The sequence below is a fragment of the Heptranchias perlo genome, chromosome 8, assembly GCF_035084215.1.
Source record: "Heptranchias perlo isolate sHepPer1 chromosome 8, sHepPer1.hap1, whole genome shotgun sequence".
NCBI lineage: Eukaryota > Metazoa > Chordata > Chondrichthyes > Hexanchiformes > Hexanchidae > Heptranchias > Heptranchias perlo.
This window is the reverse complement of record NC_090332.1, coordinates 20,770,103-20,797,653: the sequence shown is the minus strand read 5'-3', so window position 1 is coordinate 20,797,653 and position 27,551 is coordinate 20,770,103. Positions and strand designations below refer to the sequence as shown.

Sequence of the window (27,551 nt, the reverse complement as noted above, 5' to 3'; positions counted from 1 at the left end):
TTTCAAGTGGAAGCATCCTCCACGTGATGCAGAAGTAAGCCAAAGTTGTCAGTGGGGGAAATACATCACATGGATCATGTCTTTAGATATCTGCCAACTTCCTTTTCACCCATCACATATAAAATACCTCCTCCGTGGCAAGGTTTCTTTTTTTTCCAAATGAGGTAGCATTATAATATAATTATACAGTCAAGTTTCAAGATTTTTAATCATTAGTCTTATCACAGAAAGGATTTTGGAATGAGTTATGTTTAAGTGTTGTGTTATAAAACAGTAAAATTTGCACAGGTTTAAAAATCCACAGGCTAAAACCACTAAGACAAAGAGTTTATCTATTATCAAGCCAGGCAATGAAGATACATATTAAAATCAAATGAACCAGTTAGTGGAATGTTGCAGCTCACAGACTATTTCAAACTGAAGCAATGGGAGTTGATAATGAATAGGGATCATCCTGGCTTAATGGTCCTGGGATGAGGCAAAGACAATTGGATCTTTTAAGGGAAAATTGGATAAATATTTGAAGCAGAGGAAGATATAGAGCAATGGGGAGAAAGCAGGGCAGTGGGATTAGTTTCGTATTGCTCTGGGAAACAGCCACTGCAGACGTAATGGGCTGAAAGGCCGCCTCTGTACTGTAACCCACTATGATTTCTATCTTTTGCAGGCCCCATCAGCAGCCCCCAAAGAGTAGCTTCTCTCCACAAAGATGGAAGTTAGATCAAGCGTGCTCCTTAAAGGCAGATATACTGTCCAGGACTTTATTGGACTTACTTGATATTGGTGTCACAGAAACAAAAAAAACTATGTAAAGAGAAACATCTTATTCCAGGCCCAAATTAAAGATTTTTTAAAGCTTTCAGATGCTTAGACTTTAATGCAATAACATGTCTGCTTTATATTGTGTGGAATTTTGAATACTGAAAGTGTTTCTTTCATGCAATTGAGGAGGTCTACATTAACCAAAATGTTAAATTCTTTTTAAAGCCTGTTATCACCATATTAGGAAATTTCATTGCTCCCAACTTCAAACTGGTCTATTACCAAATTGTTCTATTACCAAATTGATCCTGTATACTATCAAAAAAGAGCCTAAAAGTGTGTGGAAACATTTGTAATCACAGTGCTATTTTACACTAGGAAACAAAGTATGAACTATGTGCAGACTTTCTTTCACGTTTTGGAGTACTTGCATTTGCTGAAGCATGATGGATACGGACTGCCAACAGACTACCCCTGTAGATAACAAATTTAAGCAAGTTTTTCCTGTGAATATAGGATTCTTTATTTTTGTCAGGGCAGTTTGAGCTAAATCCTGGTTGTAACATGACTGAAATCATTATCAATGTAGCACTGTAAATGTTTTTGGTGATTATATGTTTTCCCCATTGCTTTTAAAGCATTTCAGTTAAAACATTCGGAAAGGTTTTTTAAAAGTCTAGCATCCCATCAACAATGATGCCATTGTCTATTACTTTATCAATTTTAAATGCCCTTTAAATCCAACAAAGAGGACAGCGATATAGTCAGATAGTGTTGGAAGGTTGGTTCTGATGTGTGGGTACACTGGGATGACAATAGATAGATGTGAGAGCATTGGGGAAAAACTCCTAGGGGTTGTAAACAGTGGAAAGGCTGCTGCTGAGAAAAGGATGACAATAAGAGTTTTGTTGAGGCTAGGTCAGCAGTGGCAACTGTGGGGAAAAACATGGATACTTGGCATGCAAGAGATGTGGGAGCAGCAAGAGGCGGCAGGAGGGAATGATGAGGGGAAGGCATGGACACTCAAACAGCAGTAGGCAGGAAAGGGGAAGTATTCAAGGCAGAGGCTATAGGACAGAGGGAAATACACAGGTGCTCAGCGTGAGGAGAGATAGTACAATGAAGTGGGGGAAGGGGAGCAGGTGGATGCTGGGAAGCTCAGGGCAAATGGGGTTGGTGAGGTTAGGTACAGGTGTAAAGAATAATCTTTCCCCTGTTCCCCAGGTTTAAAAAAATGACTTGTCTAATAGGGTTTACAGCACTTATATAAGAGCTTTTAGCCATTTAAGTAATAGGTTCTCCAGCTAGTAAGGAATGGGGGATGGCAACAGGGACTGGTGCTTGAGGGAACCAGGAGAGGCAAAATGCCAAGCAGACACCACAGCGCCGCACATCTTAGAGACAGAAGCTGGGAAGACGTGATCACAAATAAACATATGGTAAGAAAGAACTAACCACGTAATGGCATTATTGTATAGTGCCTTTCATGTCGTCAGGATGTCTCAAAGCACTTGATAGTCAATGAATTATTTTTCTAGTGTAGTCAATATTATTTTGTAGGGAAATAAAGCAGCCAATTTACAAACAAATGGCAAATAAGATAATTGATCAGTTAACCTGTTGTGAAATGAATGTTGGCTTGGCCCCTGAGAGTGCTCCTTGCCCTCTTCTACATTTTTTTTACATTCGCCTGAACAGGCAGAGAGGGCCTCAGTTTAACATCTCTCATCTGAAACACCTCCAACAACTCAGTACTGCACTTAACGGTCAGCTTTGATTATGGGCTTAAGTCCTGAAGTGGGACTTGAACCCAAAACTTTCTGATTCAGAGGCAGGAATGCAACCACTGAGCCAAGATTGGTATTTATTTTATTCATTTTTGGGATGTGGTGTCGCTGGCAAGGCCAGCATTTATTGCCCATCCCTAGTTGCCCCTGAGAAGGTGATGGTGAGCATTCTTGAATCGCTGCAGTCCGTGTGGTGAAGGTTCTCCCATGATGATGTTAGGTAGGGGGGTTCTGGATTTTGACCCAGCGACAATGAAGGAACAGTGATATATGTCCAAGTCAGGAGGTGTGTGACTTGGAAAGGAACTCGAAGGTGAGGATGTGCCCATGCACCTCTGCCCTTTTCCTTCAGTGGCAGAGGTCGCAGGTTTGGGAGGTGCTGCTAAAGGAGCCTTGGCGAGTTGCTGCAGTGCATCCTGTAGATAGGACACACTGCAGCCATGGAACATCGATGGTGGATGGAGTGGATATTTAAGCCAGGTCAAGCCAATGAAATGGACTGCTTTGTCCTGGATAGGGTTGAGTTTCTTTAGTGTTGTTGGAACTGCACCCAACCAGGGAAGTGGAGAATATTCCATCGCACTCCTGACTTGTGCCTTGTAGATGGTAGAGAGGCTTTCAGGAGTCAGGAGATGAGCCACTCGCTGCAGAATATCCAGCTCCTGAGCTCTAGTAGCCACGACATTTATGTGGCTGGTCCAATTCAGTTTCTGGTCAATGGTGACTCCTAGGCTGTTGATGGTAGGGGACTTGGTGATATCAAGAGGAGGTGGTTACGCTCTCTCCTGTTGGAAATGGTCATTGCCTGACACTTATGTGCGCAAATATTACTTGCCACTTATCAGCCCAAGCCTGGATATTGTCCTGATCTTGCTGCATGGGGGCATGGACTGCTTCATTATCTGAGAAATTGTGAATGGAGCTGAACAGCGTGCAATCATCAATGAACACCCACACTTCTGACTTTATCATAGAAAGATTACAGCACGGAAGGAGGCCATTCGGCCCATCTAGTCCACATCGGCTCCATGGAAGAGCAATCCAACTAGTCCCATTCCCCCGCTCTATCCCTGTAGCCCTGAAAATTTTTCACTTTCAAGTACTTATCCAGTCCCCTTTTAAAGGCCATGATTGAATCTACCTCCACCACCCCCTCAGGCAGTCCATTCCAGATCCTAACCACTCACAGTGTAAAAAAGTTTTACATCATATCACCTTCGGTTCTTTTGCCAATCACCTTAAATCTATGCCCTCTGGTTCTTGACCCATCCCCCAATGGGAACAGTTTCTCTTTATATACTCTGTCTAGACCCTTCATGATTTTGAATACCTCTATCAAATCTCCTCTCAACCATCTCTGTTCCAAAGAGAACCCCAGCTGCTCCAGTCTATCCACGTAACTAAAGTCCATTATCTGGTTCTTGACCCATCCCCCAATGGGAACAGTTTCTCTTTATATACTCTGTCTAGACCCTTCATGATTTTGAATACCTCTATCAAATCTCCTCTCAACCTTCTCTGTTCCAAAGAGAACCCCAGCTGCTCCAGTCTATCCACGTAACTAAAGTCCATTATCCCTGGAATCATTCTAGTAAACCTCTTCTGCACCCTCTCTTAAGGCCTTCACATCTTTCCTAAAGTGCGGTGCCCAGAACTGGACACAATATTCCAGTTGTGGCCGAACCAGTGTGTTATAAAGGTTCATTATGACTTCCTTACTTTTGTACTCTTTGCCTCTATTTATAAAGCCCAGGATTCCGTCAGCTTTTTTAACCGCTTTCTCAACCTGCCCTGCCACCTTCAACGATTTGTGCACATATACCCCCCAGATTTTACTGTTCCTGTACTCCTTTTAGAATTGTGCCCTCGATAGTTTATATTGCCTCTCCTCTTTCTTCCTACTGAAATGTATCACTTCACATTTATCTGGTTTAAATTTCATCTGCCATGTGTCTGCCCATGCCACCAGCCTGTCTATAGCCTCTTGAAGTCTATCACTATCGTCCTCACTGTACACTACCCTTCCAAGTCTCGTGTTATCTGCAAATTTGAAATTGTGCCCTGTACACCCAAGTCCAAGTCCTTAATATATATCAAGAAAAGCAGTGGTCCCAGCACCAACCCCGGGGAACACCATTGTGCACCTCCCTCCAGTCTGAAAAACAACCGGTCACCACTGCTCTGTTTCCTGTCACTTAGCCAATTCTGTATCCATGTTGTTATTGCCCCCTTTATTCCATGGGCCACAACCTCAATGACAAGCCTACCATGTGGCACTTTATCAAACGCCTTTGTATGATGGAGGGATGGTCATTGATGAAGCAGCTGAAGACACTTGGGCCTAGGATGCTGCCCTGAGGAACTCCTGCAGCAATGTCCTGGTGTTGAGACGATTGGTCTCCAAGCACCATTAGTATGGTTTAAACAGGACAAGCAGGGGTGATGGGAAAAGGTGTTACAGGAAATGCACGAAAAGACAATCATTTTAATATTCTATATAGGATATGAGTATTGTGTGCAGATGTTTATACCGTGCAGGTCTCCTATTCCATTCCCATTCGAATCGTGGAAGGATTGGAGTGCAATGCGATACATTGGGCCTTTATGCCACCATCTGAGTTTAGGAGTTGGTTTACACTCAGGGGTCCGCAGGATGTTCACCAGGGCCGTCACCACTAAACTTAACCAAATTAACCCAAACAGACTGAGAGTGCATCGCCTGGCCCACTTCCATTTGGGCCCGCTCGCAATCTGCAACTCCACCTCGGTCAAGATCTCGAACTGCTTCTGAGGCTCTACACTCACTAAGGCTGAGAATCGGGACTTTAAGGGGAAATGCACCGTCGAAGATCTTTTGGAGGTTGAAGAGATACGGCTCACATTGCCCAACCCGCGTTTGGTGCCCATCTTCTTCTTCCGAAGCGATGTTTGAAGTTCGATCTCCCGAGCAACGTCGAGATGACTGTCATCTTTATCCACGTTACTGGGCTTCTCGACCCCAGCAACAGATTGAGGTCGGGTTTCTTCTCCCTCTTCCCGTAAAAGTCCCCTCCTCACGGCAGCAGGTGGTGTATTAACCTCGGCAAAAGTTTCTTTCTCCATGTTCGCGGCTCTTCGGCTAAACGAAAAACAGGCAAGTTCCTCGATTTTACAGTCGGCTGTTTAATTCCTCGCGCTGCGCCAACCGAAGAATCTCGCGTTCAGTTTTCCCGCTAATTTCTCTCTTGACTTCCGATCTATGCGCATGCGTCCCTCTTCTCGAGGGCTTTCATCAAACTCCGGCTGGAGGTTTTTAAAATATTTTTTCTGTGTAGTCGCTGATAGGCGAAGATTTTATCCAATGTCGCGTTTATTTGTAATATGTGTTTTTTTTTTGTTATTAGGGGCCGGCGCGCGTTATTCTTAAGAGCGCGGGATTTTCCAGACGATCTCCGGCGATGTGACCTTTGCCACCGAATTTCCAAGAGGAGCGCAAGACGGTCGAGAGAGCGATGAGGGAACTGAAGAGAAATTTACAGAAGTAGGATATTGGTAATGTTTATCCCCATTGTACAGAGCTTAAAATTAATTAGGGCGATCTTCAAGCGCAGAAAGTTTGTTTAAACAGTCAATAAAAGAGTAGGAGTAAATAAGGAAGTGAAGTCGAAGTACTGAACAAGGTGATAAATACGTAGAATACTACAGCAGTCATGTATCAAGGAAGGAGGTTACAAGGATTAACTGGATAATATTTCAGGAGACAGGGATCACAGTGAAAGATCGGATTCAGTTATCGCGGAAGAAGCCTGTTGGTTAAACGGTCTTTTCCTGTCCCTCCTACATGGGCTGTGACATTTAGGCAGCTATTCTCAATTCCTCCACTGGCTATTCTGTAGTACATACACTATTTCTGTATGCTCTTTTGATTGACAGTCCTTCCCAACTTGAACGCAAAGGCAAAATGTTATTCAGTCTCGGGGGAAGAGGCTTAGAGACAGTTTTTTTTTATTCGTTCATGGGATGTGGGCGTCACTGGCAAGGCCGGCATTTATTGCCCATCCCTAATTGCCCTTGAGAAGGTGGTGGTGAGCTGCCTTCTTGAACCGCTGCAATCCGTGTGGTGAAGGTTCTCTCAGAGTGCTGTTAGGAAGGGAGTTCCAGGATTTTGACCCAGCGACAATGAAGGAACGGCGATATATTTCCAAGTCAGGATGGTGTGTGACTTGGAGGGGAACATGCAGGTGGTGTTGTTCCCATGTGCCTGCTGCTCTTGTCCTTCTAGGTGGTAGAGGTCGTGGGTTTGGGAGGGAGTAGCTTGTGCATTTCAGTGGTGGTTTGTTGCTTTACATTATCCCCTGCCAGAGTGTTTAATCTCAATATTTACATTCTCGGTTTAAACTATTACCAGCCAGCACACTTAACTGTACCATATTTTATTTACAGAAAATGGTGTACTATAAAACATGAAGTGATGTTATATCCACTTTCACTTCACAAGTCCCTAACGCTTTTAAAACTTGTTGCAAATTTAACCCAAAAACTGAAAGAAATGGCAAAGGGAAATATCTATAATTTATTTCATGGTCTAAAATAGCTAGAGTTAAATGGAAACTATATTTCCATACCCAAATACAAAATGAAGGTCAGAAACAAATGGTTTATGGTACCAGCTCAGGCTGATTGATCGGGAAGTTATGCAGGATCCCAGAGCTTTACTTTAGGTGCTAATTCAATTGTATGTGCTCAGGGGAGAAACCAGACAACATGTGAATAACTGGCCATCAACATTCTACACAATATTGTTCCATTGTATCTTTAATCATGGATAACTGACAGCTCTGACATAAGCTGCGCGTGGGCTGTAAAGTCTAAGGAATGCCCACAGGCTTTAATCCTAGCAAAAGATCCAAACCCCATGGGGAACTGGAAATTTATATCTATATCCATCAAAAAGTTTTTGCAAAAATGTTTATATTAAAAGCATTTTTAGCCTTCATTGTCTAATCTTCCTGTTTTAAATATTTTGCTGATTCAGTCTCACGGTACCATATTTAACCTGTAAATAAATCTGACCAAATAGTGTGTGTGTCTGGCTGTACAGGTATTTTCCACTGTTCAAAAGTATCAGGAGAACCTGGTGGGCATACCACATGATCTCCAATGTACTATATAAACAAAGTTGCAGGTAACTATTAATTATGGACATGCTATTCTATATATTAAGGCACAGATTTCAGATAGGAGATTCCACCTTATAGAAACTGCTTTTTTAAAAATCACAACCACAAGACATAAATGTTAAGAATAAGTCTACATTGTAACAACATTTATTTTGAAAAAGAGACTAAAAATTTTAGGAATACTTTACCCCTTATTTACAAACACATTTTTAATAAAATAATGATTTGAACCAAACTCCATGTTACGAGTTTGGCCAGCCAGGGCTGACTGTTAAGAGAGGGGGAACATTGCTCCCAGTGTTTTAGTAGCTACCGCACAGGAGGAGGCTATTTAGCCCATCGTGCCCTGTCCCCTTTTTTAAAAAAAATCATCACTAATCAGACTGGCTCTGTACATAGTTCTAAAAATATTGTTGGACTGTCCAAATGTTCAGAGTACCAGAGATTTGTATGCCATTCTACTTTCTTTATCAATCTTCTACATAGCTACAACTTGCACTGTACAAGGGCAAATTCTGATATCTCCAATTCATTTGAGCATCTAAAGCATAGCTTTCATAGGCAGCTTGATTAAAAGTCCACAAAGGGTATCCCAATCACAATGGAGGTGACAAGATACTGTTGTAACTTAATATGAGCTTCTATCATTAAATGTGAAGTCTTGGTGTAATAGGAAGATTATAAAGCACCTTGCATTGGTACCATACCCTTAGTAATCCAAACCCAGAAATGTCCACAGTTGTTCTAAATAAGAATGTTCAATAGTAATGTAATACCTGCCAATATTTGTCCTTGGACAAAATAGTGTACCAAAGAGTTACAAATTTTGAACGTCAAAATTACTATCTTTATAAAATGTACCAAAGATCTGCAGTCACCATAATCTAAATATTGAAAGGTTATTTTACCCACTGTAACCAGAAACTCCAGTACTCCACTTCAGATCGTATAAAGTGAAGGGGTGGGATAAGTTGACTTTATCAATAGGATATTTCTCTCTCTTCGAAGGTTGGCATCTGTTGAGGCTTATGCACCTCTGGGTGCTACTATCCCCAATATTGGATGCTGTTTCCCTTATTATCATGGTCATTCTTGGCTTCCAGGATGCCAGCATTTCAAAAGATTGGATTTCTTCACTTTATTCTTCACTTCAGGCAGAACCTAGCATTATCACTCCCTCTGCTATCCATTGTTATTTGTAAGACACTATTATCAATGGTTATTACAGCTGTGTAAAATTCTCTCAACTTTATTCAGACATCTGGAATTGTTTTGAGCAAACTGAGCTGTCTTCAAAGTATCAACAGCAGCTCTCCATGCTCTGAACCACATTCAGCTGTGCTCTTGCTGCGTTATTTTTCAATACTGGCATCCAGCTGATGATATCTTATACCTGAAAAAACAGGCATCAGTACTTGGCTAAATACTCCATATAACCCATTAGCTTGTTATAATACATTAGTTATTAACAACATGTAAGACCCAGCTTTGGGACCATCATTTTGTATATAAGTCCCAGTGCTCAGCAGAAATGGAAGTTGCTTACCTGCAGAGCAACAAGGAAGGGAGGAGGAAGAAAAGGAATAAATCCAGGTCACTTTATAGTTGTTGGTCAGAGCAGGATTGACTGACACCTGGTTGTTGTGTTCACCTTTTCAGTTGCAAAATGGTATGAGAACCCAAAAAAGTATGGGAGTAGTGGAGTTAAAAGATGTAATCTTCATTTGTATGGTTGCAGTGTATTTGCATCCCTGAATTCTAGTGAGAATTAACTCTGGTTGTGAAGGACTGCTTTCAAGAGGTTCTGAACTATTAACATTATTTATCACTAAGGAAAGATGAAACAGTGAAGGACTCATAATTCACCTTGTTAAACTTATTACTATTAAAGCACGACCACAGTATCAAGCTTTCATGCTACTGGATTCTTCCAAGTTAACACAGGACATGTTGCCATTAGGCAGACTGCAGTGCATGGCTGTATGAAGCAAAAGCTGTTTGAAAAAGGCAACTCCTTCATCACTTTACTCATGGGAAGAAGGCATTAGCTGAATAGGGCATAGAACTTTCTGCAGGTAGTAGGCTTCATTCAAATGCAAGGTGTCATAGATGTCATCCCTATGGGCATGGTTCCTCCTATTGCCTACATGCAAACAAAGGATTTGCACTTCTTAATGTTAATGATATTTCTGTGCCAGATAGCACATGATGAAACATTGATGGCTATTATCTAAGAAACAGCAGTCCATGGGAAAGAGCACAAATGTCTTAAGAGTCCAAGGCTAACTTCTACATCCATGGCTGCTGACCACACTGAGAAACTCACTAACACAAGAGTGCTTTAGACTGGAAGCTTGAGCATCTGTTTGCTACCCCACATCCACTTGCAAGAAAAAAAGTATGTAATGCACAAAAGGGGAATAGCTGCATACAAAACTTTAAATGTTACCTCCTGTGTGGAGTTCTCAACTTAGGTTTGTGCCATGCTTGAAAAGTCTCAAAAGTGTGTAAAAGAGCATGCTTAGGTTTTCCTTTCTCCTAACACCAGCAAACTTCCTCATTTGCAGCCAAATGCAGGGGAGTGGCTGTATCGACTTATAGAAACAGGAGTAGTCCATTCAACCCCCCCAAACCTGTTCCACTATCAAGTTAGATCATTGTTGATCTGTACTTCGATTCCATTGACCCACCTTTGCTCCCTATCCTTTGGTACCCTTACCTCACAAAAATCCTTCGGTCTCAGTCTTGAAAATGTCAATTGACCCAGCAACCACAGCTTTTTGGGAGAGAGTTTTCCAGATTTCCACTACCCTTCATGTGAAAAAATGCTCCTCAATTTCACTATTAAATGGCCTAGCTCTATTTTCAAAGTTATGCACCCTTGTTCCAAATTCCTCTACCAAAGGAAACAATAAGAAAAGACTTGCATTTATATAGCGCCTTTTCTGACCTCAGGACATCCAAAAGTGCTTTACAGCCAAGTACTTTTGAAGTGTAGTCACTGTTGTAATGTAGGAAATAGTTTCTCTGTATTTACTCTATTGAATCCCTTTCTCATTTCAAAGAATTCACCCCTCAACCATCCAAACTCAAGAAAATACAATCCAAGTTTATGCAACCTGTCCTCCGAATTTAACCCTTTATCAGCTTTGTCAGCCGTGGCTCAGTTGGTAGCACTCTCACCCATGAGTCAGAAGGTTGTGGGTTCAAGACCCACTCCAGAGACTTGAGCACAAAATCCAGGCTGATATTCCAGTACCGAGGGAGTACTGCACTGTCGGAGGTGCCGTCTTTCAGATGAGACGTTACACCGAGGCCCCGTCTGTCCTCTTAGGTTGACGTAAAAGATCCCATGGCACTCTAAGAAGAGCAGAGGAGTTATCCCTGGTGTCCTGGCCGACATTTATCCCTCAACAAACACCACTAAAAAAAAAATGATCTGGTCATTATCACATTGGTGTTTGTGGGAGCTCAAATTGGCTGCCACGTTTCCTACAACACAACAGGGACTACACTTCAAAAGTACTTCATTGATTGTAAAGTGCTTTGGGGTGTCGTGAAAGGCACTATATAAATGCAAGTTTTCCTTTCAAGCCCTGATATAATTCAGGTGAATGTACGTAGTACCCCTTCCACGGCCAATATATCTTTCCTGCAGTTCGGTGCCAAAAACTGAATGCAATACTCCAGATGGGGTCTGACCAAGGCTCTACACAACTGAAGCATCACTTCCTCACTTTTGTATTCCAACCCCCTCAAGATAAAGGTCAATGTTCCATTAGCCTTTTTGATTACTTTTTGTACCTGTGCCCTAACATTGTCATCCAAATACCTTTGCTCCTCGTCTCACCATTAAAAAAAATTCCCATTTGTCTTTCTCTGATCCAAAGTTGATCACCTCACACTTCTCCACATTGAACTCCATCTGCCAGTTTTGCCCACTCACTTAATCTGTCTGTGTCCCTTTGTAACTTCATGCTCCCATCTATACATTTTACTGTGTCTCCTAACTTAGTGTCATCTGCAAACTTGGATATACAGCTCCCTATTCCTTCATCCAAGTCATTAATATATACGGTGAAAAGTTGAGGCTTCAATAGATACCAGAGAACACCATTTGTCACATCCCGCCAATCAGAACTTTTCCTTTATCCCCACTCTGTCTCCTACCTCCCAACCAATTATCAACCCGTGTCACAATGTCACCTCCAATTCCATGCGCTTTCATTTTTGCTAATAATCTCTTGTGCGAAATCTTGTCAAATAGACTTCAAGAATGCATCTGATAACATCTATAGACACCCCTCTATCCACCATGCTAGTGACCTAAAAAAGCTCACCTAGATTAGTCAGACATGATTTATCCTTCACAAATTCATGCCGAGTCTCTCTGATCAGCTCATAATTGTTCAAGTGATCAGTCAGTCAATCTGTCGCTGATGATAGATTCCAGTAACTTCTGCACAACTGATGTTAAATTGACATCTGTAATTACTTGGTTTCTCCCACCCTCCCTTCTTAAATAATGGTGTGACATTTACAATTTTCTAATCTAAAGGCACAATTCCTGAATCTAGAGCGCTTTGGAAAATTATAGCCAATGTATCTGCAATTTCCTCACCTATTTCTTTTAATCCTCTGGAGTGGAAACTATCAGGTTAGGAAGACTTGTCTATCTCAAGTCGCATTATTTTCTTCATTACCATTTTTAAAAAAAACTTATATTAAATCCACTATGCTCCCTTGATTTAATTTTAGGTTCCCTTGTAATTAAGGTACTTGGGTATTTTGTGCTCTTCCTTCATTGTGAAAACAGATACAAAGTACTCAATTAACAAGTCTGCCATTTCCTTATTGTCCATTACAGTCTCACTTGTATCGGTCTTTAATGGGCCCACCTTCCTCTATACCATTCTCTTTCTCTTAATATGTTTACAAAACCATTTGCTGTTAGCTTTGATACCTTGCAACTGTTTTTCCCCATATTTCCTTTTTGCACCTCATTACTTTCTTTGTATCCCGTTGTCGCTTTTTGTTGCTCTCCCAGTCTGCTGGATTTCCATTCTTCCTTGTATTTGTGTATGTTTTGCTTTAGCTTGATATTGTCACTTACCTCATTTGTTGACCATGATTGCTTAACTACACAAATGAACAAACTACACAACTACGTTCATGTCACGCTACACGTAACCCCACCAGCGAACAAAAGTTATCTGTTTTTAATATAACGCGTCATTTGCTGTCTTTCTCTTCCTTCCGGATGTTTCTATGTTTCTGCCTCTCTCTCTCTGTTTTTTTTTTGGTTGTTTGTATATTCGGTGGTCCTGTAGGTAACACCTCTCTGTCTGAACACTTTGATTGCCTTGGCAACGGGCAGTTGGAAAGATTATCTGTAATCACCAGGTATTGTTCTGTGATTTATAAATGCGAAAGGTTCGAGGATTTCTTGACATTCACCTGAGGAAGGAGGAAGCCTCCGAAAGCTTGTGATTTTCAAATAAAATTGTTGGACTATAACTTGGTGTTGTAAAATTGTTTACAGTTGTCAACCCCAGTCCATCACCGGCATCTCCACATCATGGCTACACAAATGAAGCCTTTGCTTTACCATTTTATGGGTATGTACTGTTTTTTTATCGTGACAAGTACTTTTTTGAATACTTCCCACTGTTTGTAGGTTTACCCATTAACAGTTCATCCCAGTTTACTGTGGTCAATTCATTTCTCATCGCTTTTGAAGTCTGCCTTAAATTTAAAATCTGGGTTTGAGACTCTCCCTTCTCTCTCTCAAACCTAATAACAATAACAAATTCAACTTGATTGGCAACCACCCACCATGCAGCTTGTCCCTGTGCTGGATGGTGAGATGAAGTCCTCCTTTGGCGCACCTCCTGTATCTGCACCACTTTTCAGCATCAGTGGGAGCACTCCACAGTGCCATTATAATCAATTTCTTAACTTTTCTGATTCCACCAGATTGTCCTTTCATAGTGAGCATTTGCCCTTCATGAGCTACTACCCCTTCAGATTTTCCAACACCCACAGCATGCTACAGCAAGTTCTCTTTGCAAGCTTTTCTTGTATCTGTAGCCTATTCAAATTAAGGGAGGGACTTCCATCAGAAAATTCAAACAAGCCTGGCCTCTGCTACATAGCAGGCAAGCCTGCAAACCGGACAAACTCAATCCAGTGTTCTTGTTACTTGAAAATCAAGGCTATAGCATTTTCATGTATTGATCCTAGTTCGTTTGCTAAAAAGGCTTTTAAGCAACTATTAGAAGATTCAGAATTTACTGTCAAAGGCCAAAACATTTTCTCCAGAGCACGAACTTTTAAATCATCAACTGCAGACTATACAATTTGAACACAAACAAAAAACAGAATAAACTGAATTCAGTGGGCCATAAGCAGAAGTCTAAGCATCCTGTACGAGTAAAAACCACCGCCACTTCCAAAAAAATACAGCAACAAAAACTTCTAAGTACCAAAACCTTAATTTCAGTGAGAGATGGTATACAGAGACTAAACCAATTGGGTGGGGGGGGGGAGGAGAGACATAGATGGAAAGAGGGGACTAAAATAAAATTTACTTCGCGCAAGATTCTTTGAAAGTGGAACATCTTCATTTCAAAAATACTCTTCTTAGAGCAGGGATGTAGTAATGGTTGGGATTAGTTGCTAAATCAACCAACATCTCACCTCACTTATCATTCTGCACAACTTTTGATCCATTGCAGGACTTCTTGGTCTGAGATTTGTAACCTGTGGCCATGGTTAGGTCCTTCAGGGAAAACAGCCTGCCACTTCTGCCTGGTTGGGCCTACATGTCATTCCAATCCCACTGCATGGTTCACTCTTAATGCCATCTGAAGTGACCTAGCATGCCATGCAGTTGTAAGTGTTAGGTATTATCCACATCCCAAGAACAATTTTTTAATACTATGAAGTTCAGCAATATGAAAATTGAAGGAACCTGTCAGCAACAACCTAGGCATTGTATCAGGATAAGACTGTGGCAATCTCAGCCCAGTTGATCCTGCAAAATCCCCCTCATTAACATCTAGGGGCTGGTGCCCAAGTTGGGAGAGTTGTCCCAGAGAACATTAAGCAACAAGAACAGTACATACCTTAGAATGAGATATCAACCTAGTGATGCTACAACACATGGCTACCTTCAAGTTAAACACCAAATGCAGCAGGCTTTAGACAAACTTAAGCAGACCCACAATCAATGGATTACAGCAAAGCTCTGTAGCCCTACCACATCCATTTGAGAATGGTAATGGGTAGCCAGGCCACTAATGGAAGGAGACTCCATGAACATCCTCAACCATGGTAAAACTCAATACATAAGTGCAAAAGGCAACATTGTCTTCAGCCAAAAGTTCCGTGCAGATGATTCTACATGGTCTTCTCTCGAGGTACCATTATAGATGCCAGTATTTAGCCAAATCGGTTCACTCCATGTGACATTGAGAAGTGGCTGAGTGCACCAGACACAGCAAAAGCTATGGGCCCTTGCAACATCCTGGCTATAGTGAGGACCTGTGCACCATAGCCACTTCCCTAGCCAAGCTGTCCAGAGTAGTCCTGACACTGACTGGCAATGAGAAAAATTTCCCAGGTATGTCCTATCCATAATAGGCTAAATCTAACCTGGCTAATTACCATATCACCTCCTCTCCATCATGTAAAGTGAAGGAAGGAGTTATCAATAGTGCTGTCAAGCAACACCTACTCACCAATAACTTGCTCACTGACATTCATGTTCCATCAGAACCACCGTTTCCAGGCTTCATCACAGCCTTGATCCAAACACAGATGCAAGAACTGAATTCCACAGGTGAGGCAAGAGTAGCTTCCTTCGATATCAAGACTGCATTCGACCGTGTATGGCAACAAGGAGTCCCAGAAAAATCTGAGGTCACTGTTGGGGGGGGGGGGGGGGGGAAGAGAGAAAGGCAAAACTCCAGCAGCTGGAGTCCAACTTGACACAAAAGAAGATGGTTGTTGTTCTCAGAGGCCTTAGGAAAGTGTCCTTGGCCCAACAATCTTCATTTCCAAACCAGACTGGACAGCAGGGAGAGTGGAAGATCATCTTGTATTTATAATAATAGGAAGACTGTCCAATACCAAGGCTATGGACTGAGAGCAAAGCAACCTAAACTACTACTTCTGATTCATAGGCTCATAATTGTTAGGGAAGCTCAGCCACACTAGTAGAAAAAAAGTGACTGATCCACCTTCTTCCCTCGAAGAGGCATTGCACACAGAGTATTGTAGATTCCAACCCTAGCAGTTCCACGAGATAGACTGTAGCTAGCTATCATGTAGCTCTGGTCACACTGATAACCAGTAAAATTGAAATTGCACATTTGCAATTGTGAAAACAGTTAAGATACCAAAAACCCCTCTGTATTCAGAGATTTCATTCAATTTTACAGGAGCAGATCTGTTGTCAACATTTGCAGTCATAAGGTAAGCAAGAGGTACACACGTATAATGACAAAGAATGAAATCAATCAAATGCTATAAAACGCCACTGAGCATTTGATCCACAATTAGGTATAAAATGATATGGTTGACAAGTTCTGATAGAGGCTACACAGCAAATGTTAAATGTAGGCATAATGAATTTTATAAGTATTGTAGAAAAGTAAGACAAACAAACTCAATGGGCCCGATATTAGGAGGGAGGCAGGTTGCCAGCGGGGGGTCAACTGGGCGCGTGGGTAACGTGCCCAGTGAAATCTGTGTGCTCCTCACGCGATCGCAGCCTAATTGGAGGTACTTACGCTTGCTTCCGGGTTTCCCGTTGCAGACCTGCGCAGCGGGCGCACTGCGTACCCGCGTCACAGGCTGTCAGCAGGAAGAGCCCTATTTAAAGGGGCAGTCCTCAAATGCTCCTCCTGCAGCAAAGAACCATTTTGGCAGCATGGAGCAGGCCAGAGGCAAGGCTGCTCCAAGGTTTTCTGACTCCACTCCAGGTGCTGCTCGATGGGGTGAGGAGGAGGGAAACGATTTTCCCATCAGACGGGAGGAAGTGGCCTGCCTCTGCCACCAAGAAGGCCTGGCTCGAGGTGGCAGAAGAGGTCACCAGCTGCAGCAATGTCACTTGAACCTGGGTCCAGTGCAGGAAGCACTTTAATGACCTAACCAGGTCAGCCAAAGTGAGTATACTTACACATTCTCCCACACTCCGTCTTCCACATCACCTCCACCACCACACAACTCCTTCTGCACTGCCACAACGCACCCGCATCACTCCTCACATCCACTCAACCATCATCCTCACCTTGCCTGCAGGTACTCACCGCCCTAGTTCCCATTCAAACACTACCACGCAACCCAATCCTCATACAATCTCATGGCTATGTCTCACATGCACCCTCCCATGCATCTCCCTCACGGTCACCCCCACCCACACCAATGCATGTAGCGGGTCACTATGCAATCATCAATCACGCCTCACTGTTTTGCCTTGATAGAAGAGATGCCAGAATGCCCGGGAGCGGGCAAGGTCCGGAGGGGGCCCGCCACTCCAGGTGGTCCCAACGGACACGGAGCAGCAGGCAATAGAAATAAGCCGCACGCTGGAGTGCCTGTCCGTGCGGACGCCGAGACTGGGAGCACACAAGCGTCTGGTGACAAAAATCTAACTCTCAGCACTCATGATCTTATCACTTGGCATCTGCAGCACCTCAACATCTGTCCACATGCTTAATATTGCTTTCTGTTCTCTTGCAGGGCCATCTGCGACCGCTGTGACTGCAGAGGACGATTCCTCTGAGGACCTACCGGCCTCTGAGGGGGCATCGTCACATCTGAGTCAGCCATCCAGCAGCGCAGATAATCACCGTCCTCAGTTAGTTGGGTTGCACATGGTGAGTCACCACGCACATGTGAGCACGAGCAGACCCTGGTGGTAGGGGCAGTCCGCATTGATGGGAGCACTCTTCTCCAGGCTCTGCTCAGCTGGACCCAGATGCTGAATCCTGGGGGCCAGCCATGAAAAGGAGAGTCATCGAGGGGTAGCAGCTCATTGCCGAGGTACTGGAACAGTTGCCACGCGCACTCTCCACAATCGCACAGAGGATGGAGTCGTCCAACTCCTGCATGAGTGGAATACTATCACAGGGTCTTGAAGGCATCTCTGAGATAGTGTCGCAGGTAGGTGTGGGAATGTCTGTGATGGAGGAAAGGCTAGCCTCCATCAAGCTTCAAGCACGGCTCAACAATGAGTCCATTCAGGCCCTGATAACGGCTGTTCGGATTCAGGCTGAGCAACATTCTGCCGCCTTAAACGGGATGATAGATACGTTACAACTGGCCTTCCAAGGCTTCACACAAGTCCTCCAAACTGTCGTCCAGCAGGGTGGAAGGAGTGATGTAGGCCTGGCCCAGGAGAGGGACGATGGCGAAAGGGGACATGGAAGTCGGGACACCACTCAAAGCGCTCCTACGTCTCACCCGTTGCCCCCCTCTCAACCAGTACCCGCAATGCTGCCTCCTTTCCAGGTGGCTGAGTCTGCTCCTGCACAGGTGCAGGTGGAGCAGTCTTTGGAGGGGCCCACATGGGCACCGAAACCCAGAGGGCGTCCGTGCAAAGCATCTCATCGGTCAAGGCATGGACAAGAGCAACCTGCCACTACCTCTGCTGAAGCCACAGGGATAGCACCACATAGGGGTTCCCATAAATGTAAGGCTACGGTTTTGTGAGCACAAAGGGGATGCACAAGGGTGTATGACGGAATGTCATGTTTTTCATTTAGATTTGTTTGTTTTGCCAATCACATTAAATTTTGTTATCACCACTACTGCCATGCCTTTGCAAATCTTGTCTGGTTTGTGCAATAATTCCCTTTCCTGAGGATCACCATGAAGACCCCCACCTGATGCCATCCAATGGGTCACTGCAGAGTCGGTGTAGGTGTGTTTGCACGGCTCTTTTGTGTAGACGACTGAGAGACGCCAGCGATGTCCCCGTGGCACCCTGGAAGGATCCGGAGGACAAGTTGTTGAGGGCAGCGACAGGTAAGAAGATGGTGCTCGGGGCAGCCGGGAGCAGCTCGGCATCAAGGAGGCTGCAGATGTCCATGTGACTCTAAGCCTCCGTGTGCACTGCTCCTCAGAGAGGTCCAGGAAGCTGAGCCTCGGTCTGTAGACCCTGTGGCGAGGGTAGTGCCTCCTGCGACGCATCTCTCTCTGTGGTTGCCCTCCCTCCTGCTGTGCAGGTGGATGTGTCACAGCACTGTGTTGTGGAGCTCCACGTGTCAGAGGTGGCCAGCGAGGCTGGTGATGCTGTTCATCCTCCGATGAGATCATGACTGCAGCTATGGCGGCCCCCATCCGGAAGATGTACATTTGAGGGGGTTCACAAAGTAGGTAAATGCGTCTGCACACCGGAGTTGAGGTTGCAAGTTGGTGAATTTTATTGTTAGGAGGAGTGGTGCAGGGCAAACTTTGTCCAAAGTGACAGAGTGGCCTCCTGCAATGAGCGAGGGTTTCCCCCCCTCCCCACCCCACCCATCAAATGGACCTTTGCAGCTCCCACAGGCTGGTAACTGCAACACGTCTGTTTGAACTGGGAGTGTTTCCCCCAGTACGGGAAACACGCTCAGTTGACATGAAAATCCCACCCCTCCTAAAATATCCTCCCAATCAGGTCGGCAAACGACCTGAACTATGTAATTAATTGGTTTATGTGGGATCCCGCCGGCTTTAATTGCCGGTGGGAGTCCCGCATGCGGGAGCTGCGCGCGCATCTAAGCACGTCATTGGGGAACCCAGAAGTGTGCGGGTTGGAGTTGTGCTCCGGACCTGCCCTGGGAATCCCCAATTTTAGCAGCCCCCCCGCCACGAACGCACCCGCTTGGCCATCCGAAAATTGACCCCAATGTGTTAGTTCCATGATAAATGGGAAACATTCCTATGACCCACTATGATACTGGCCAACATGCTGTGAACAGTTTTCAAAAGTACAACTTTGAGCTGCAGATATAGGAAATTATGGTTACCGTGGGTCTACAGTGGCAGAACACCAAGCATCACTTCCGATTAAGGGTACATTTTCAAAATGTCATAACCCATCTTGTCTCTTTACAGATGCTGACTGGTCTACTATATTTACAGCATTTTAAGTTTCTATTTCAAGCATCAATATTATCTCTAATTCAATGTGCTGATTTTAAAAAAAATAACCTGTTTGGAAATCTATAATAAACTTGAAACCTTGTACTTTATTTACCAAACAATGACAAGTTGCTTACCATTTTCATTTTTTTTAAATGGCAAGTGTATTCCAGAATGTACACAGTTCAGGATAGAAGATATGTATTTGAAATGCGTGTAGTATCCATAAGTACTTAAAAGTGCTCAGTATCTATAAGCATGAAGGTAAATTACATACTCAGTACATAAATGATCTGAATGGCCAACTGGATCTTCAGTTCTAAAGGAGAGAATATTTTAAATGCAAGATCCACTAATGTGTTTACATACAGTGTGAAGCAGTTTATAAAGTGCTATCAATTATATTATTCCAGGATACTATTGGAAGAAAGTTGCATGAATCAAACAAAATTACTGAGTCTTTGCTATGGAAATATGTAACACTATGAATATAATTCCATCTTTTAAAATAAATGCTTTACAGTATGTTTGGCCTCATGATACATTCAGAGTTCCATTACCTAACAGAGCGAAAAAAACCTTTTGAAGTGCAAATTTTAAAGTTCCATTTGAAAAGTTTTTTTTAAACCTGTAGCAGTTACATATGGACTAGTCACATAATGTAATAATCTTGAGCCATTTTTTTTTACAAGAACCAACTTTTTCTCTATTGTAGAAAAAGAGTACAAAATATAGATTGGGTTTATTCTCGGGCAGTATATACATAATACAAACTGTAAATACAAAAGTCACAATGCATTTAGCAATCCTTTATTGAAGATAACAAGGTGGTTATGATCACTGTATTGTATGAAACATCACAAATATCATACAGGGAATATACTATAGTCAGTACAGGGAAGGACCAGAGTGGACAATCAGTGGACGATAAGAAACCACTTGTGCACTCTTCATCCCTTATCCTAAAACAACCCCATAATCTCAACAAAGGGTCAAAACACCTGTTAACATCATCTTCTTCAGGACATTTTCATTGTTGTAGCTAAAATCTAGTGAATAAATAAAAACACTGGCAATAATCATACTCTCTAGGCCAAGAATCATACCTATACAATGAACCAAACGATTGGGGAAGCTGGTAGTAGGCACCAGTGCTCAAGGGTGTATGGTAACAGGCAGCTTTCCAGCATAAGGACTTAATGAGGGGGAAAAACAAAGTTAGAGAAATACAAATGAATTCCATTTTATACAAATCCAATCAGCATCACTCATTAGTATGTTTCAATCATGTATAAGGGCAATGAACATTCTCAACAATACACCATTAACAGACTAGCTGCATCATTTAAATCTTACAAGGCATCCATAGCATGTGTATTGTGTACAAGTGGATATATTCATTGCTCTCTCTGCCCTCAATGCTGCTCAAATCCCCTTCCCCTCAACCATTAGCTTAAACCGAACTTTAGTACATGCACAACTCAAACTTACTCAGTAAAATCGTGTTATTGCAGAAATATAAATCAAACTAAGAATCTTCAAGTACCTTAAAAGACAGCCACTCTGTACCATGCCCATTCCACAATGAATGAAAGAAAAATCACTGAACAAAATTAAGAAACATATTTTGTAAAGCTTAAATTCACAATAGAATATTTCAAATTGCATTTATAAATCTATGTGATCTCTAGTTTTGTAATTGTTAATGCAAACAATTCTCTTTTGCAAAACTATACCCCAGCTTACACAAGGCTGTCTCTCTTTATTTCTGCTGCAAATCAATGATACTAATAGAAAACCACATGTAGAACAAAATCACAATTTACAATATCATGTGAGAAAGGCAAATTTTATAGCGATATTTTCAACTTCTGCAATAATGAGTGGGATGTCTGAAGCAAATGACAATTGACATAAGCATAAATTAATCTATTCGTTTTTGTCCAACGGTTCTGCTTAGCAAGAGCTTAAAATCTACACATGCTTTAAAATCATAAGGGAACTTTACCATACATTTGCTATATTTATTGCCAAATGCAATGTTATCCTCAAGCAAGCAGTAGACAACATATACTGCATATCTGATAGCAGAGAAAACGGAGTATTTGGTAGTACAGCAGAAATTGAAGTGAAGAATTACACAAAATAAATTTCTACAGCATTCTGCTTACTGCATGTTCCCTCTGGGCCTGAGATAGGTGCAGAAGCTCTCAACCTTGAACCTTGCAATCAAGTAATGCCTTATACAGCAATTTGTACATGCTCATGTCTGGTGAGTTAGATTTAAATTAACAGTACATCTTCCAAATGAAACTAGAAATCCATGCACCTCAGGTACTTTATTACATCTGCTAACAGCATCACCATTCCTTCAGGCAACAAAGTTGGGTACAGATGCAATCAGTAAGTCTGAGGCAGTCAACAAAATACTGTTTTACAGGAAGATGCGCAAGAGTGGCAATATTAGAATATGCAAAAAAAATAAATGAACAAATGGTGTATAATTCTAACAATTAAGTTCCTCCTGCCCTTCTGACAAAATGACTTTAAAAGAAGATCCTTTGGATTTTTAATTTCCCTTGTAGTAAATAAAAGGTGTGTGAACGAAGGTTTCTTCCATATTTCAAACCAGGAAATTCTTAGCGATTCTAGCCTATTTAACTACCAGGGGTCTTCAAGATCTGCGGAACCCTGTGAGAAACAAAATAATACTATTACGCTTGCATTCTCCACCGTGTGTACAGAAGTTTTGCAAATGCCTTACCTGCTGAATATTTCAAATATAGGGAAAGACAGACAAGAAAAGGAGTTTTATATTACTTTAAGAAATTAGAACAGATAAACACAAAGGGATAAAAGTTGTCTACATATGGATAAACAGCAATAAACACCTACCCAAAAAAATACTAGAGAAAAAGCATCCTGATGGATAAACTCCAAAAATGATTCAAGCTACATAGAAAAGTGGTTACTGGCAACATTTTGAATATTGTAAATAGCTTCTATTTTGCAACATTTTAAATGTTATAACGTTCATCTTTATATACAATATAAATTTGATTGTATAAAATAACTTTTCAATGTAATCACATTTAGGAAAGGCCATGAAAAGGTTCTGAGAAGAAAACCCTATAACACTTTAATCTAATTTAGGACTATATGATGTTGTATCTTGAATTGTCTTTGCTCTTCATGAATCTTTGATGTCTTTTTGCCTGTATGGCTAAAACGTATTAAAATATGTGCAAGAAAAGCAAACCTGAAATCTGTCCAAGGAGGTAGAAAACATGAAATATTCACCCGATGGCACAACAAAGCTGTTTATCATGAAGTAGCACTGATTTGATAAAAGTTTATATATTGTAATCCAACATCTTACATATAGTAACAGCATAAACCTATTGATTTACAACATATCTAAATTCTAGGCTCATTTATCAAAAACTGGGGAGATTTAAAATTTTCGGCAAATAGATTAGCATTTCAGAGTAAGTGTGTTCAAGCTTGTTTACTGAGTGTTTGATGATTTGTCTGCTGACAACACAGATGCTCTTTAAATACCATATGTTAGCAATATGATACAATATATACAATTCTATATCTTGATCCGTACAGTCCCTATTAGAGTTCATTCTCTATGCATTTTCTGTGAAATATTAAAGTCATACAGAAAGGTATTTGCATTTGTGCATAAGCATTTCAAACAGTGTTAAAATATGGCTGTTGATGACTATAAGCTCAAATTTTAGGTAGAGTCTTGTTTAATAAATCGTCTTTGCCAGAATCAGAAGTTTACAGAACACACAAAATCTGAGAAAAAAATCCATTCCATTTTCATCTCATTCTACCATTAATTACTATACACTGGAGTATACAAATGCCACACATTTTAGAAATAATGTGTACTTTTTTTTCCTAAATGGGCTGTTCTGCATGAACACCCAAGTTCTCACTAACATTACCAGTGCTTTCACATACCTCCCAAAACAAATTACAGTATGTAAATTCTAAAAACATTTTAGCAACTTGTTTAATATAACCAACCCACTACCTGGCCAAATGTTTGTAGTGTTCTTTTGGAAATTAGCCAAAATAATTTCTTGCAGTAAGTTGTACATTGGCTCAGAGGGTCCGTGCAGACTCAAACAAATAGTACATAGCTGTGCAAGTAATCCAGGTTATTTTTTAAACAATCTGATGACTTTAATTTATATCTTAAAGCAAGATGTGGAAATAGTGGCATACATGTAAATGGTTGCATAAGAATCATAAGCATATGTAAAATGGTGCATTTAATTAAAATGAGTTTAGAAAAATTGTAACTAGGATGCATTGAAGTGTGCAAGTTTATAACCATTTTCTGTAGTGTTTACCCCTTTAAATGCAAACACCAGACAAGCCACTTACTAAACGTAAAACACAACCATCTGGTTTCACGTTTTTTTACACATTTATTGTGGTGAACAAAATATATCCATATTAACTTGTAATGAGCAAGTTAAACAATGGTCCAGACATACTATAAAGCTTTATTACACATTAAAAACAGACAAATCCCCTCTCTGGCTGAATACTGCAAAAAGCAAGAACACACCCAGAGGGATTATTCACAAATAACTGGCATTTACACTAAAGCATGGTGGATTTATCAATGTCACAAGCATCTGTTCTGAATCATGCATTTACTATGTTTACATTTTTACAAGCAAAAATCAATGTGCTACAAACAGGTGTTGAAAATTAACTATCACTGTTTGGTGACCTGTTATGGTGACCTGACAACAAAAATCTAACTCACAAGCACAAAACACTTTTTAAAAAAAAAACATGCAATAGAGGTCACAAACTCATGCAATGTAATAAATTATAACACAATTGATACACAATGCTGGAATCATGAACTCTTAAGGTGTTTCTCATTTATTACTACATCTTCAATCAGTTCAGTTTACATCCTCAGAACGAGTCTCCTCATCAGCCCGCAACCTGGTCTCTGATTCTCTAGCAGGCATAACTGCAGTAGAAGCAGCTTGTTCGGTGGTACTTGCTTCCCCCTGGATCTGAGCTAGCCTGTAATTAGCCAGCATCTCCTCCATTAGGTGGCGGTAGTTTCCCCTATGATTAATTCTCAATTGTCTGAGGGTCTCGAGCAATTTGCCCGGTCTTGCTCCCCCTTCATCTGCTCCAGTAGGGTCCTTTTCAAGATTCAATACTCCAGTGTGAGTAAACAGCCTATGATAATCTTTTGGACTATCAAATACATATAAACTTAATTCTCAAAAGAAGCTCTTATGGTTAGTAAATATGCATCAAAATCATATGTGACTTCCTTTGAAGCTACACCTGTGCAACAAAAGGCTAGCTAATTAATGTTAAGATTAGAAGTGCAGTAGAAGTAGGAATTCAGTTTTACAGTTCTGCATTGTAGTGTCCCTTTTAATATCTGAATAACTTTGAAAAGTACTAATCAAAATTAAAAAGGACTGTCACAGAATCAAGTGAATGCATATTAATTCATTTATGAAATAATTTATTGAAGCATTTTTTAAAACCTGTTTACCAGTGTTGAAAATCTTTTAATCAACAATCTGTTTTCAATAGGAAATAATCTTAGCAGTATTCAGACTGAAAGCAAACACAAAATGACAATTACCTCAGCATCTTATCTCAGCCATAACCCTTTTACGTTCTAGCTGTTTAAAATGCATTTTTATTTAGATATTATGTAGCAGGTATTTCCACTGAAAACATCCCGAGTGAATACAAATAGAATTTGCAGCTTATACTCTGCTATTTCAAATATACTTTTCAGTAAAACCCCTCTGCAGGACTGTTACCAATGATTGTGAACTACTGAACAATCCCACTTCTCCAATAAATCTGAAATGCATTGTTAATTTGGCCCTTAGGATTGAATAAGTAAATAAAGTACATATACATAGTCTCCTTTGTAGAAGTATTGATTAGAAAATTTCACTGCAGTATTTTCTAAAGTGGCATTCGTATATTATTAGGGAGGTCTTTTAGAAATTATATGATCTGCCTTTTGTTCATGGTTTCATTGTTACAGGCACTGCAAATATGAAAAAAAATAAAAAGGCACCTAGGATACCTTCTTGAATTGTAAATCTCTGCACCTTAAGATTAGTATTTACTTCAGTTCGGTACTGCAACTATTTGAACATAATCTTGTTCATATTAGTCTTAGGAATTTTGTTTAGAACCTTTCAATTTGTATCTTGGAGGAAATGTTAAACTTGCATTGCATATGTACTTATGAATAAAAGACTATTTCTAAAGCAGAGTAAGACCAGACTTTGAGACAAATGCATCGATATCACAGGTTTGCATAATTAACTATGATCTGCAGTATTTGTTCATGTCATAGGCAATTTAAATTTAACATTTATATGGTGCTACTGCAAAACGTGCAAGCAACCAGATATCAGTAACCCAATAAAGCAAGGAGAATGAAAAGTGAGCTCTTTGAAGTTAAAAATATACTATTCAAAGGATATTAAGTTTTAGGGTTTTATAGCATTCTAGGTAAAAATTATTTTAAGCCTTATAATACATTTTATCCATTTTTAAAACTATTTAGATCCATTTCCAAGAACTGCTTTGAGTGCAAAGGACTATTTCAGTACTTATACTTCAAATTTCGAAGTAGTCTGCACCGTCAGACAAGCAGCAGCTTACAGATCCACAGATAATGCAGATTTTCTTTCTTTTTCCCCTGCCTCTGAAACAGTACTACTGTCTCATGAAAGTCTTACACTGGAATTTTTTTTAAACAAATGTTTTGAAGTCAATGACCAATTAATATAGGCCACTGTTATCCAATACATTAGTCACAAGCCAATTGTGGCTAATTGGAAATCCAAATGGGGCTAATTGCATTTCTGATTAGGAAATAAAGAATGAGTAATAGACACCGTCGTTGATGTATGCATGAGTGCTTTAACCTTTTGTGCGTTTGTCGGTGAAATAGTCAGATGAAAAACAGAGTGTGCGAATGTTTTTTGATCGTTGTGAGTGCTTTATTTCCTTGGTGAATGAATGTTGATAGATGATTGTTAAGTAAATATACACGTGAAGTACATTTACCTGTAAATAATGTAAGGTGTTTTCTAGTGCATGTGGCTAAAACAGTGTTGCTCTAGCCACACCTGTGACTAGTCAGCAATCTCTATTGGACAACACTAACTTATGCAAATTGGGGGGGGGGGGGGGGGAAGAAACACAATCCTGGACAAACCTAGTGGACTTTTTTTTTAAGTTTACATTTTCTGCTGAATTCTTATGCCCATCAAGATGATGAATGTCAGGATTGGAAACACAACAGTTTTCCACTTATTTGGCACCAATGTCATTATCAAGCATTGTCAAATCAGGTACAGTACTTATGGACTAAGTTACTCAATCACAACAATGCGCATCAAGCCTAACTTCAGAAGAACACTTACTGCTGCACCATTATGGAATTCTCACTCCTGCAACAGCTTCTGAATAAGATGGCCAGTTCTGTGCATTCTCTATTCTAAATTCCAAACAATTTTGTGCTGAGGAACTACGCTTCTTAAAAACTGAACTAAGACCGTTGTTGGACCCACATTTCATATGGGACCTTTACTTAATCAGAATACAGAAAAGTTCATCTTATCATTTTATGCTGAATTTGAATGAAAAGACTGGAGATAATAGAACAGTG

The 27,551-nt window shown here is 41.0% G+C and overlaps 2 protein-coding genes across 4 annotated transcripts in view; both read right to left on the bottom strand.

Moving 5' to 3' along the window:
* LOC137324310 (amino acid transporter heavy chain SLC3A2-like) overlaps positions 1–5,651 on the bottom strand; it is a 41,639-nt gene extending 35,988 nt beyond the window's left edge. The window contains exon 1 of the mRNA XM_067988454.1: positions 5,081–5,651. Within this exon, the coding sequence (XP_067844555.1) occupies positions 5,081–5,651 (571 nt within the window). The remainder of the gene's footprint in view (positions 1–5,080) is intronic.
* Positions 5,652–20,628: 14,977 nt separating this feature from the next.
* Positions 20,629–27,551, bottom strand: part of ppm1ba (protein phosphatase, Mg2+/Mn2+ dependent, 1Ba) — a 110,954-nt gene continuing 104,031 nt past the window's right edge. For 2 of the 3 annotated variants that reach the window (XM_067988773.1, XM_067988774.1), the window contains exon 6: positions 24,272–25,035. In XM_067988773.1, the coding sequence (XP_067844874.1) occupies positions 24,784–25,035 (252 nt within the window). In that variant the 3' untranslated portion in view covers positions 24,272–24,783. Of the gene's footprint in view, positions 22,532–24,271; positions 25,036–27,551 lie in introns of those variants that run through there. The other variant, XM_067988775.1, reaches the window with a different exon arrangement.